This window comes from Aotus nancymaae, unplaced genomic scaffold, assembly GCF_030222135.1.
Source record: "Aotus nancymaae isolate 86718 unplaced genomic scaffold, 86718_ANA_hifiasm-v0.15.2.pri h1tg000067l, whole genome shotgun sequence".
Lineage (NCBI taxonomy): Eukaryota > Metazoa > Chordata > Mammalia > Primates > Aotidae > Aotus > Aotus nancymaae.
Window position 1 is genome coordinate 33,401,653 of NW_026988482.1, and position 14,853 is coordinate 33,416,505.

Sequence of the window (14,853 nt, forward strand, 5' to 3'; positions counted from 1 at the left end):
AAGTCACAACTTCAATGCTTTGCTACTTAGAAATTTATTCCGCCAGATACCCTAAATCATCTCTCTCAAGTTCAAAGTTCCACAAATATCTAGGGCATGGGCAAAATGCTGCCAGTCTCTTTGCTAAAACATAACAAGAGTCACCTTTGCTCCAGTTCCCAAGAAGTTCCTCATTTCCATCTGAGACTACCTCAGCCTGGACTTTATTGTCCATATTGCTATCAGCATTTTAGTTAAAGCCATTCAACAAATCTTTAGGAAGTTCTAAACTTTCCCACATTTTCCTGTCTCCTTCTGGGCACTCCTGTTACCCATTTCCAAAGTTGCTTCCACATTTTCAGGTATCTTTTCAGCAGTGCCCCAACTCTACTGGTACCAATTCACTGTATTAGTCTGTTTTCAGGCTAGTGATAAAGACATACCTGAGACTGGGCAATTTAAAAAAGAAAGAGGCTTAATGGGGACTCACAGTTCCACGTGGCTGAGGAGGCCTCACAATCATGGTAGAAGGCAAGGAGGAGCAAGTCACATCTTACATGGATGGCAGCAGGCAAAAAGAGTTTGTGCAAAGAAACTCCCCTTTTTAAAACCATCAGATCTTGTGAGGCTTCCTATCACAAGAACAGCACAGGAATGACCTGTCCCCAGGATTCAATTACCTCCTACCAGGTCCCTCCCACAATATGTGGGAATTCAAAATGAGATTTAGGTGAGGACACAGCCAAACCATTTCACTGCTTCAATTTCAGAAGTCATTATTGGTCTGTTCAGGGACTCAATTTCTTCCTGGTTCACTCTTGGAAGTTTTGATGTTTGAAGAGGTAAATAAACCTGGGCTACACCTAAAACTTGGCTATCCTGAATGAATCATGCCTTTAAAGCTTTTTCTTTAATGCTTTATTGAAGATAAATTCACATTAACACATTTCTAAGTGAACTATTCAATGGCATTTAGTACATTCACAATGTTGTGCAACTACCACCTGTATCTACTTTCAGACATTTCTATTGCTCCAAAATAAAACCCCTTACCCATTAAGTAGCTTCTTCCCAATCCCTCAAGGCCCCAGTCCCTGGAAATCAAAAATCTGTGTTCTTTCTCTGTGGATTTGCCTATTCTGGATATTTCATAAAAGCGGAATCATACATTATGTGACCTTTTTTATCTGGCTTCTTTCCCTGAGCATGTTTTGGAGGTTCATCCACATTGTAGCATGTGTCAGTAGTTCATTCTTATTTATGGCTGAATGCCATTTTATTGCAATACATACAAATGGCTGAATGCTATTCCATTGTAATACAACCTCATTTTGTTCATCCATTCATTTGTTGATGAACACTTGGGCTGTTTTCACATTTTGGCTACTGTGAATTATGCTGCTATGATCATGTATGTACATGTACTTGTTTGAATACCTGTTTTCCATTCTTTTGGGTATATACCTGGGGATGGAAATGTAGGGTTATACGGTTATTCTACATTTCACTTTCTGAGGAACTGCCACACTGTTTCCCACAGTGGGTGAGCCATTTTGTGTTTCTACCAGTAATGTACAGGGGTTCCAATTTCTCTACATCCTTGCCAACAGCTGCTATTTCTGTTAAAAAATTATAGGCATCCTAGTGGGTATTAAGTGGTACCTCACTGTGTTTTTAACTTGCATTTCTCTAATGACTAATGATATTGAGCATTTTTTCATGTGTTTGTCTACCATTTGCGTATCTTCTTTGAAGACATGTCTATCAAGTCCTTTGATTATTTTTAAATAGGGTTGTTTGTCTTTTTGTTGTTGAGTTTTAAGAGTTCTTTATACAGCCATCCCTTGGTCCACAGAAGATTGCTTCTGAGGACTCTACATGGATAGGAAAATCTGCAGATGCTCAAATCTATTATATAAAATAGCATAGTATTTACTTATAACCTATGCACATCTTCCAGTATAAATCATCTGTATATTACCTATAATACCTAATACAATGAAAATGCTATGCAAATAGTTATACATGCTGTTTTTTATTTGTATTATTTTTATTGTTATATTGTTATTTTTATTTTTTTTCACTGAATATTTTTGATCTGCGCTTGGTTGAATCTGTGGATGTGGAACCTGCAGATATGGAGGGTGGGCTGACTGTATATTCTGGATACTAGACTGTACTAGAATGTTTTCTCTCTATATATTCATGTATACACCAGGATACATATCCTATCAGATATATAATTTGCAAGTAACATGTGGTAGGTTGTCTCTTCACTTTCTTGATAGTGTTCTTTGATACATAATAGTTTTAAATTTTGATGAAGTCTAATTTATCTATTTTTAAAAACTTTGTTGCTGTGCTTTTGGTGTCATATCTAATAATATTGACAATGCAAGGTCATGAAGATTTACCTCTTTTTTCTCTAAGACTTTTTTTTTTAAATATATATTTTATTGCACTTTAGGTTCTGAGGTACATGTGCAAAACATGCAGGATTGTTGCATAGGTACATATGTGGCAATGTGGTTTGCTGCCTCCATCCATCGTCACCTATATCTGACATTTTTCCCCATTATCCCTCCCCAACCCACACTGTCCCTCCCTTAGTACCCCCCAACAGACCCAATGTGTGATGCTCCCCTCCCTGTGTCCATGTGTTCTCACTGTTCAACACCTGCCTATGAATGAGAACATGTGGTGTTTGTTTTTCTGTTCTTGTGTGTTTGCTGAGAATGATGGTTTCCAGGTTCATCCACGTACCTACAAATGACACAAACTCACTGTTTTTTATGGCTGCATAGTATTCCATGGTGTATATGTGTCACATTTTCCTTGTCCAGTCTATCATCCATGGGCATTTGGGTTGGTTCCAGGTCTTTGCCATTGTAAATAGTGCCACAGTGAACATATGTGTGCATGTGTCTTTATAGTAGAATGATTTATAATCCTTTGGATATATACCCAGTAATAGGATTGCTGGGTCAAATGGAATTTCTATTTCTAGGTCCTTGAGGAATTTCCACACTATCTTCCACAATGGTTGAACTAATTTACACTCCCACCAACAGTGTAAAAGTGTTCCTATTTCACCACATCCCCTCCAGCATCTGTTGTCTCCAGATTTTTTAATGATCGCCATTCTAACTGGTGTGAGATGGTATCTCAATGTAGTTTTGATTTGCATTTCTCTAATGACCAGTGATAATGAGCATTTTTTCATGTTTGTTGGCTTCATAAATGTCTTCTTTTGAAAAGTGTCTGTTCATGTCCTTCGCCCACATTTGAATGGGTTTGTTTTTTTCTTGTAAATCTGTTTTAGTTCTTTGTAGATTCTGGATATTAGCCCTTTGTCAGATGGGTAGATTGCAAAAATTGTTTCCCATTCTGTTGGTTGCTGGTTCACTCTAATCGTTGTTTCTTTTGCTGTACAGAAGCTCTGGAGTTTAATTAGATCCCATTTGTCTATTTCGGCTTTTGTTGCCACTGCTTTTGGTGTTTCAGTCATGAAGTCCTTGCCTATGCCTATGTCCTGAATGGTTTTGCCTAGGTTTTCGTCTAGGGTTTTTATGGTGTTAGGTCTTATGTTTAAGTCTTTAATCCATCTGGAGTTAATTTTAGTGTAAGATGTCAGGAAGGGGTCCAATTTCTGCTTTCTGCACATGGCTAGCCAGTTTTCCCAACACCATTTATTAAACAGGGAACCCTTTCCCCATTGCTTGTTTTTGTGAGGTTTGTCAAAGATCAGATGGTTGTAGATGTGTGGTGTTGCCTCTGAGGCCTCTGTTCTGTTCCATTGGTCTATATATCTCTGTTTTGGTACCAGTACCATGCTGTTTTGATTACTGTAGCCTTGTAGTATAGTTTGAAGTCAGGTAGTGTGATGCCTCCAGCTTTGTTCTTTTTGCTTAGAATTGTCTTGGCTATGCAGGCTCTCTTCTGGTTCCATATGAAGTTTAAGGTGGCTTTTTCCAGTTCTGTGAAGAGGGTCATAGGTAGCTTGATGGGGATAGCATTGAATCTATAAATTACTTTGGGCAGTATGGCCATTTTCATGATATTGATTCTTCCTAACCATGAGCATGGAATGTTTTTCCATCTGTTTGTGATCTCTCTTATTTCCTTGAGCAGTGGTTTGTAGTTCTCCTTGAAGAGGTCCTTTACATCCTTTGTTAGTTGTATTCCTAGGTATTTTATTCTCTTTGTAGCAATTGTGAATGGCAGTTCATTCTTGATTTGGCTCTCTTTAAGTCTGTTATTGGTGTATAGGAATGCTTGTGATTTCTGCACATTGCTTTGTATCCTGAGACTTTGCTGAAGTTGCTTATCAGTTTCAGGAGATTTTGGGCTGAGATGATGAGGTCTTCCAAATATACAATCATGTCATCTGCAAATAGAGACAATTTGACTTCCTTCTTTCCTAATTGAATACCCTTTATTACTTTGTGTTGCCTGACTGCTCTGGCTAGAACTTCCAATACTATATTGAATAGGAGTGGTGAGAGAGGGCATCCTTGTCTAGTGCTGGATTTCAAAGGGAATGCTTCCAGTTTTTGCCCATTCAGTATGATACTGGCTGTGGGTTTGTCATAAATAGCTTTCATTATTTTGAGGAGGTTTTTTTTTTTTTTTTTTTTTGAGATGAATTTTCAGTTTCACCCAGGCTGGAGTGTAGTGGTGCGATCTTGGCTCACTGCAGCCTCTACCTCCTGGGTTCAAGTAGCTGGGATTACAGGCACTTGCCACCATGTCTGGCTAAATTTTTTGTATTTTTAGTAGAGATGGGGTTTCACTACCTTGGCCGGGCTGGTCTTGAACTCCTGACCTCATCAAATGTATGATTTGTGTATTAGTTCCTTCTCAGGCTGCTATGAAGAAATACCCAAGACTGGGTAATTTATAAAGGAAAAGGTTTAACTGGCTCACAGTTATGCATGGCTGGAAGGCCTCAGGAAACTTACAATCATGGGGGAAGGGGGAGTAGACATGTCCTTCTTCATAAGGCAGCAGGAGAGAGGAGTGCTGAGCAAAGTGGGGAAAGCCCCTTATAAAACCATCAGAACTAATGAGAACTCACTATCACAAGAACAGCATGAGTGTAACTGCACCCATGATTCAATTACTTCCCACCAGGCCTCTCCTGCAACACGTGGGGATTATGAAAGCTATAATTCAAGATGAGATTTGGGTGGGGACACAGCCAAACCATATCAGTTTGTTTGTGGACCCAATTCTATTCAGTTGGTCTACATGTCAATCCTCATTCCAAAGCCACATGGTTTTGATTACTGTAGCTTTGCAGTAAGTTTTGAAATTGGGAAGTGTGAATCCTTCAACTTTGATCTTCATTTTCAAGACTGTTTTGGCTATTTGGGTCCCCTCACCATTCCACATGAATTTCAGATTAGCTTTTCCATTTCTGCAAAAAAGACCATTGGAATTTTGAGAGAAATTGCATTAAATCTGTAGATTGCTTTGGGTAATATTGACATCTTAATATTAAGTCTTCTAATCCATTTATCTAGGTCTTCTTTAATTTCTTTCAGGAATGCTTTCTAGTTTTTAGTGTACTTTCCCCTCCTTCATTACATTTATTCTTATATAATTATTTTGGATGTGATTTTAAAGGGAATTATTACTCTCTGGAGTTTTTGAGAGATGAGGTTCTATTATAAACAATATTTTATAAATGTTTAATTTTAAAATATAACAGATATTTTAATTAGAATAATTGTGTGTCTTGATATACAGATATTCATGACCCATTTTTGTGGGTTCTACTATTGGCTGCTGGGCACCTCTGTTATGCTAAAACCATATGCCCTTTCTTGTCCTGAGGAGATTTGCTAGGCAAGGACATTTTGAGTTCAACTCCACTGCAGGAAAATACAGAAATATAGTCTTAAACTAATGAGCTTTGAGTATGATGTGCATTCACCTGATTTGTAGATGAAAATAGATGTGGGGAAACACCCAACATAAGAATATTTAATATTATTACAACTAATAATAAATATTAAAACCACAAAATCATTCTGATTATTGGTGAAGGTAAACTTGTACACTCTTAAGGAAAGAACAGCCAGAGGCCTGGTCTTGAATTCCACCTTGTGTGTCTGCAGCACAAGATGCCTCACTTCCATGGGGCTTCTTTTCCTTATTTGTCTAATTAAGACATTGGAGTAGAGCAACTCTAAGGTCCTTCCCTGTTCAATGAGTCTATTAAAGCTAGATGTCAGTGTTTCTAGATTCTCCGTGGCCTTTGAAGAAATAATTTTCTTCACAATGCTTGACAATAAAATAGTCAAACAATAGCCAATCTTTAATTCATTAATTAATCAAACATTTATGATAAATTACCAATGCCAGGTCATTTGCTGGAGACAAAAACATGAAAAGAGAGGATCTATGCCTTCCAGGGGCTTTTAATCTGAAATCATACCTTTAATTTTTCTCTTCTCAAATTTCTGAACACAGAATAAACAGAATACAGAATACACAGAACACAGAGCACAGAATATTTGAGAAAGAGTCCTGAACTGGTGAGCCAGGAGACATGTATCATCATCACTGGTACAGCATGTCTTTGCTTCATGGATCATCACTTTATCTTCTCTCTTCTCATTTCGCTCCTCTGTCTTGCTCTTACTTAACAATCTACACAGATATTCATGTAATTGCTTGTTCTTCTCTCCTTGTTTTTCTCCTCTTTCTCTTATCTATCTACACATACATTCTGGTTTTTATTTTAAACACAGAATGATATGAGTTAATTAATAATTCAGTCATACAAATGCCTAAAAATGCCAGCTCAAAAAGTAATACAGTAAATTGAATCAGTATGTTTTACTACTTGTCCAGCAAAAGTCATTCCTCTGGAAAAGTGAAAACTGATTAATTGCTTGTTGCAAGGTTCCAACAATTCACTTTCTATTATATCTCACTGTGTAAAGAGAGAATAAGGAATTAGGGCAAAATCTCCTAGCTTGAGTGCGTTTAAGAAGTTGTAGACTGAAATGGTAGCAGTTAAAATAATCCAAGGACAATAAAGTACTGAGTTCAAGTAAACACTTAATACAATATTTTTAAATCAAATCCCAGTGTGGAACTTAAGAAACAGCTTAAAAAGTTTCCTACGATAAAGTTCTCAACACAGACTCATCTGTCTTTGCAGAAGAAAGACAAAAGACATCTGTTACTTATTGCAATATAGACACCCTCAACACAGCCAGTCACCAAATCTTGGCATTCTTACTCTGTGACAGGTCTTGTATCTTTCCTTTTTAAATTTTGTCTCCCTTCAACCAGCACATGAGAAGCAGTACACTGAAATAACTAGGAATATAAGCTGTAGAATCTTACTGCAAGGTTCAAGTCCTAGCTGTACTACTGAAGAACTGTGTAACATTGTGCACCTTACTTGACTTCCCTATGCCTCAGTTTTCCTACATGTAAAATGGGGATTATAGTAACACGCATCATGTTGAACAATGCTAAGTAAGCCCATTAGGGAAGTTCCCATTGGGATCTGATCTACTATTACATGTAAGGTTTCTTGCCAGACCCTGAGCAGGGAAGCAAGGGCTGCATCATCCCAGTGCCTGATGAATAGAAGACAGATAAATGTTTAACATCTGCACACTGCATTATAGTTGACGCACACATATTTTTGTATTTGATTGGATCTCTAAAATAACCTTATAGTAATCAATGAGAAAGCAAAGCTCAGAGTTGTTCAGACTCACACAAACCCACAAAGTTGGTGCAGGATCACAGCAATGGACTGTGTGGGAACATTAAGCCATGTCTCAGGCTACACAATACCAACTTAACTTTTCTTTTTTTTTTTTTTTAATTGCATTTTAGGTTTTGGGGTACATGTGAAAAACATGCAAGGTTGTTGCATAGGTGCATTCATGGCAGTGTGATTTGCTTTTCTAAGATGTACTTGGTTTACACACTTTGTGTTTGCACTGGAAATATGATGACAGCATTTTACCTAATCAAGGAATAAGTATATGAGGAAGCTGAAGCATAAAGATAGGGTATGTACAAAGTGAAGTACTGGCAGCTAAGATGAGAGGAATATGGGGATACAATCCCTAGCACCTTGAACCACAGTGTCCTTCCCCATGTCTATTCAGAACATTTCAGGCCATCTGAGAGGCTACATTGATAAGGTTTCTTTTCAGGCCTTCCAAAAACCTGAAAGAAATCACATCAGTGCTCATTCTTAGATTCTCTTACAGATTATCTGTTCACTTTAAATAAAATTAATTTTTAAACAAAATAATACATCTATATTATTTAAAAGTTCCAGTGGTACTATAAAATTATCAGGAAAAAAAAAGTTACCCTTTCACCTACTGTTGCCCTTCCACCTCCCTGATCACCAAGTCTTGCAATGTGGAGGCAAATATTTTCAAGCCTTTCAGTTACATTTTTTAAATCTTCTAGTGTTTATTTCCATACTTATAAATAGTACCCTTGTACTGACATTTTTTCAACTATCAGTTTTGGATAATATCTCTGACTTCCTATTTTGAAAAAAAAGAGGATTCACCATTCTTAAACCACCACCCCATTTTCCTTCCCTCATCCTTCTAATATAATTTTTCATAATTTTGGGATAAATTCTTATTCAGTGTTTTACATTAATAAGGTCATACTAAAAAGTCTGTACTACACACATTAGAATGGTGAAAAATCCAAAACATTGACAACAACAAATGCTAGTGAGAATGTAGAGTAACAGGAACTCTCATTCACTGCTGAGGGCAATGCAATGTGGTACAGTCACTTTGGAAGACAGTTTAAAAGTTTCTTACAAAACTAAACATGCTGTTACCATACAGTCCAGCAATCACATTCCTTGCTATATCCACATGAGTTGAAAAGTGTGTCCACAAAAAAAACCTACAGAATAATGTTTATAACAGCTTTATTCATAATTGCAAAAGCCTGCAAGCAATGAAGATGTCTTTCAATAGGTGAATGGATGAATAAACTGTGGTATATGTAATCAATGAAATATTATTCAATGCTAAAAATAATTGAGCTATGATGCCCTCAACAGACATGGAGGTACTTTAAATGCATATTACTAAGTGAAAGAAGCCAACCTGAAAAGGCCACATACTGTGTAATTTTAACTATGACATTCTGGAAAAAGCAAAACTAGAGAGACAAAAAAAAAATTTTGTGGTTTCCAGGGGTTGGGGGAAGGATGAAAGAAATAGTTGGAGCATAGAAGATCTTTAGGGCAGTGAAACTATTCTATATGGTACTATAGTACTAGACACAGGTCTTTACATATTTGCAACAACCCAAAGAATGAATGAATGAATTCTAATGTAAACTATAGACTTTGGATGATAATGATGTCTCAGTGTAGATTCATCAACTGTTACATATGTACCATACTGGCATGCATGCTCACAGTGGGGAAGGCTGTGCATGTGTGGGGACACGGGACATGATGAAAACTGCATACTGTCCACTTAATTTTGCTGTGAGCCTAAAACTGCTAAAAAAAAATAAGGTCTACTTAAAAAAAAGTTGTGCACATCTGAGCTACATTATATATTATGATTATATTTCTTCTCTTGTACAACTTTTTGTTTTCCTTGACGTTGATTATTGCTTTGTTTTGTTGTGGGCTTTCTACATTCCTAACATTAATTCTTTCTAAATCCTCCATTAGCACTACAACATCACAATCAATTTTATTCTGCATGTTCAAACACACTTTATCAAATACATTCTTTTCCTGGAGACTTTTCTCCTGAAAGTTTCCATTTTTCTGCTAAACTCTGGACAGTTTGCCTATAGATAAGCTGTCCAAGAGTCACCCTTTGAATTCCTTTGACCTTAATTCTAGAAATCCCTTTGCTTTTTTTTCTTACTTTACTTTTTTTAATTTAATTTAATTTAATTTGAAGTTCTGAGGTACATGCGCAGGATGTGCAGATTTGTTACACAGGTAAACATGTGCCATGGTGGTTGGCTGCACCCAGCAACTCATCACCTAAGTATTAAGCCAAGCATGCATTAGTTATTTTTCCCGATGTTCTCCCTCCCGCTGTCTGCACTCCCCAACAGGCCCCAGTGTGTGCTATTCCCCTCCCTGCGTCCATGTGTTTTCATTGTTCAGCTCCCACTTATGAGTGGGAACATGCAGTGTTTGGTTTTGTGTTTCTGTGTTAGTTTGCTGAGGATGATGGCTTCCAGCTCCATCCATGTCCCTGCAAAGGACATGATCTCATTCCTTTTTATGGCTGCATAGTATTATTCCCTGGTGTATGTATACCACATTTTCTTTATCCAGTCTATCACTGATGGGCATTTGGGTTGATTCCATGTTTTTGCTATTAAGACTTTACTTTTTTGGAGCAGATTCTCTCTTTGATTTTCTCCTGGATGAAATTTTCTGTTTTTTGGATCCCATATACTTCTTTTCCTTCACCTACTCATTCATTTTTTTGGAGAATATCTTTGTGATCTTTTCTGAGAAATGATGTAAATAAATTTTTGAGACCGTGTATCTTCATTCTGTGTCATTTGATTAATAGATTGGATGCATACAGAATTTTAGATTGAAAATAATTTTTCCTTAGACTTTTAAACATAGAGTTTCAAGGTCTTCTATCATCTAATGTTGCTATTAAGAAGTTAGATATCATTCTTATTCCCAATCTGTTGTATATAAATTGTATTTTTTTTAAATTGTGGAAGCTTAAAGGATCTTCTCCTTATCTTTCCTGTTCTAAAATTTCACAGTAGTGAGTCTTTTTCACTAGTTGTTCTGGCATGTGATGAGCAAAGTCAATCTGAAAATATCTGGCCTTGAATTTTGGGAAATCTTAATATTTCTGTTTCTTCTAATCTCTCTTTCTGGAACCCTTTTACTTTGATGGTGAACTCCCTGGACTAACACCTAATATCGTTAGCATTTCCATCATATTTTCAGTCTTTTGCACTTATTTCTCTTACTTTTCAGTTTTATATCTTCAGAGGAAGTAAACAGTGTCTAGAGCCTCAAAATATCTCCTATAGTTTTTGATATCCAATGTCCATCATTCACTCAAAACTTATCAGATACACCAAGAGACAAGACCAAGGGAAAAATAAACAGATAATAGAACTAGGCCCACATATAGATCCAAATATTGGAGTTGTCAGCTAAGTGCTTTAAAATAACTGATTAACATATTTGAGAAATGTGATAACAAGATGGAGAACTTTATATTATGAATGGAAACTACAAAACAGAATCAAATGAAATTCTAGAATAAAAAATAGTAATTGAATTTAAGAATGCTGAAGTATGCATTCATTCTGCTCTGAGATAAATGCCTACATGAATGCCCCAAGAGAAGTGTAGAAGACTGCTTCTAGCACCATTATTCATAACAGCTGAAAATGGATAGATAAAATAAGGTGTATTCATTCAATAGCATACTATACAGTACTGAAAATCAGAAAATTACTGTTGTGTGCCATAACATAAATGAATCTCACAAACAATATTTAGTACAAGAATGTATTCATGATATATGTACTATGTAATTCCATTTATATAAATGTAAAAGTTAAGTAATATTAATCTGTTAAAAGTCAGTATAGAGATCACCTCTTAGTAGAAGGGAGAAAGTAATGATTGGGAGGAGACATAAGCAGGCTGGTAGGATGCTTGTAATGCTTGATCTGGGTAGTGGTTACAGAAATGTGTTCACTTTGTGGTAATATCTCAAGTTGTACACTTATTATTTCTACATGTTTCTATATGTATATAAAATTTATAATATAATAATGCTTATAATACACCTCAATAAAATGCTTTTGAAGTAAAATAAAAATACATTATTCTTATTTTATAGATGCAGTATCTTTTATTGACTGTGAAAGAACTATAGATATTCCCTATCATATCCATTTCTTTCTTGTTAATTTTGATGTCTATTAAGTGTCTGATGCACCCACATTCAGAAGCTCACTGATTTAGTTTCTCCAGAGACTAAATCTCCTGTGGCTTGGTTATATGGAGTTAGAACAGGAACCTGGGGTCCTCCTGTAGGAACCTATACAGAATTTTGACCAGTCTCCCTGTTTTTAGCCCTCATCCTTACCCTGCCTTTGCCAGTATGTAAAGCTGCAAATTCTTGAGCCTCTCTGAAATTCCTTGGCAAACCTCTCTATAAGCCTAAAAGTTTCAGTTTTCTTTGCTCTTCTAAGTCATTGCTTAATCTTATAAAATTTACAAACATCTCTTGTCCATTGCCTCCTCTCCCATATTCTTTATTTTGGTTGGTTTATGCCTTTTTTATTCCTACATTGTAATTTTAGTGGGGTCTGAGGAAGGATCAGAGATTGAAACACATGTACTTTGCTATGTTTGATCCACTTTTTTCTTTACATTTATTTAAAAATATTAATCAGGTTATGATTCACCTCCTATGATCTGATGTACACTGCACAAATATTTTTAAAAATTTTGAGGCTTCTTATTATCTGGGTGCCATTTTAAAAAATGAAATCTTTCACTTTCTCATATAGGCTGTAAGTGCTACATAAGATGAGCAGTCACACTGTGGTATGTGATCTCTTTGGAGAGCTGTTAATGCACTGCTTTGTTTTATTATCAACTGAAATTCATAGGCACAGTGTCCTAATACACAGTAAGCCACATCAAGATTTCTCAGGCACTCACCCAGATGGAGCACAAATCTAAAGTCTAGATAGAAACTTCTAAGTAATCACCTTTCATATCTTATATGCAGCCCTGTTTCCAGGGCTTCTAGAAGAATTGATTTAACAAGTAATAATCCCAGATGAAGATCAACAGGAGGCATCAGTATGCTTTCAATACTTTTGGTTGTTTAAAACCATCTTAGCAGTATGGTGTGCTACCTTATAAATTCCAGAGAGCTGAGTTACCTGCAGGGTATATTTGTAAACCAAATTATGAATAATGTAAATATTTCTAGGCTTGCTAGAAATATGAGGAACTCACCTCTCTTTCCAGTTTAACTTGATCACTAGAAATTAATAAGATTTCTCCTAAGTGACTTCCTGAAATGTACAAAGAGTAATAAGACAGCATAATGAACAGAGATTTTTGGATGCCCAACATCTTTTGCAAACTCTTCCTAATTTGGTGACTTTCCTACACAACGAGTCCTGCCATCTTAGTCAGAAATCAGACACCACTTTGCCAGCCTCCCTTGCAGCATGCAACCTAGACTCCACAAATTAGAAATAGCCACACAAAACATTTTCAGTGGAGACAAATATGAAGACAAACACGCTTATCTACTTTTGATAAGGGTGGCAGGGAAAAAAACATCCTACTTTCAGGGGCTGCTGCAACAGAAATTATGGAACCTGTAGCCCAGCACTATGATGTGACTTACGGAGTCTCTGTATAGTTGCAGTAGCTACTGGCAGTGGGTGGGGGTGGCAAGTGGGTGGGGTTGTCCTTAGATAAGTCTTGGGGGAGACTGCATTCTTCTTGACTACAGGCTCTAAGCTGACTCTCTATAATATCCTGGAGATTCTATGAACTGTCTAATTTCCTTAAATAAATTCCTTTTCTTTTTCAATCACCTAAAAAGGATTATGTTGTTTGCAACTAAGGAGCCTAAGGCAGATAGCAAGTGTTACCATAAAGAAAAATGAAAACAACCAGAAAAAGATGATTAATATATTTTTTGTGATATTCGGCTATGGTGAAAACATTTGATCTAGAACAAAGAAATCAACATGACTGTGAACAAATTTACTTTAGCAGACATAAAATCAGATTGCTACCACACATTCATACTATCCCAAAGGTATGGCGAATTTTAAAAATACATCAGAGAATTAAAAAATCTTGGTAGCAACCTGAACATACCATCTTTATCAGCAGTGTCTTGAGGCTTTGATTTTAAGGTGAAGATCTTCCGTAGCTTGCAGTTAGCTGAGACAACAATTCCATCCAATGACTGGAAAACTGACCCCTTGAATATTTCACTGGTAAATGCTACCAAGTCAATGCATAGATTGCACCACTAAAATAGAGAGATGCAAAGAAGAGTAAGTACCTTTCATTTCACATAAATGAATAAGCCATCTATATGTAGACATCCAGAGAATTGAGGCAGTTATCTTGATCAACAGGCCCAACTAATTTTCCCCTTTAGGTAAATTTATCTCTGTTTTGGCTTAAAAACAGACTTGAGCATTCTAAAGAAATCACTGTAATTCTAAATTATACATTGGTTATCTGACTACAGAATTCCCATCATCAGACAAGGCTATGATAACTTTGGAAATAACTCTCTATTTTGTAGGCAGTATGCCAACAGGAAGCCAAGTTAGACCACTTACATCTAGAAAATCACAGATAAGTTGTGAAGTGTTCCTTCAAGGGGACTAATTTGATCACAATTAGTCACTCATATTTGTTGAAAAAGGCATGGATGATATTAGAGGCTGGGTTTAAATTTTGGTCAGTGTTGTCTACTTATAACCAATTAACCTATTGTTCAGAAATGGATTCTTCTAAAGAATTTGTAATTACGCCTGGTATTTGCCAGTTTTAAAAGTACTCTTGCAGGGACTAATTTCTGCCCATTAAACAATTAGAGCCCTCAATAATTCATCAAGTGATTTTTCTAAATGGTTAAAGATAACAACAAGAAAATCATTCAGGAAGAAATTAAGACATATTTACAACTGTAGGACAAAAGTCAGAAAAATAATTTTTGAAAAAAATATATTTTTTATTTTACTTTAAGTTCTGGGTTACATGTGCAGATGTGCAGGTTTGTTACATAGGTATACACGTGCCATGGTGGTTGGCTGCACCCACCAACCTATCATCTACATTAG

General features: G+C 36.3%; 1 protein-coding gene across 8 annotated transcripts in view; it reads right to left on the bottom strand.

Annotated features, from left to right (window-relative positions):
• Window positions 1–14,853, bottom strand: part of CFAP20DC (CFAP20 domain containing) — a 350,823-nt gene that overhangs the window by 186,585 nt on the left and 149,385 nt on the right. For all 8 annotated transcript variants that reach the window (XM_012462831.3, XM_012462830.3, XM_012462834.3 and 5 more), the window contains one exon: window positions 13,874–14,030. In XM_012462831.3, the coding sequence (XP_012318254.1) occupies window positions 13,874–14,030 (157 nt within the window). The remainder of the gene's footprint in view (window positions 1–13,873; window positions 14,031–14,853) is intronic.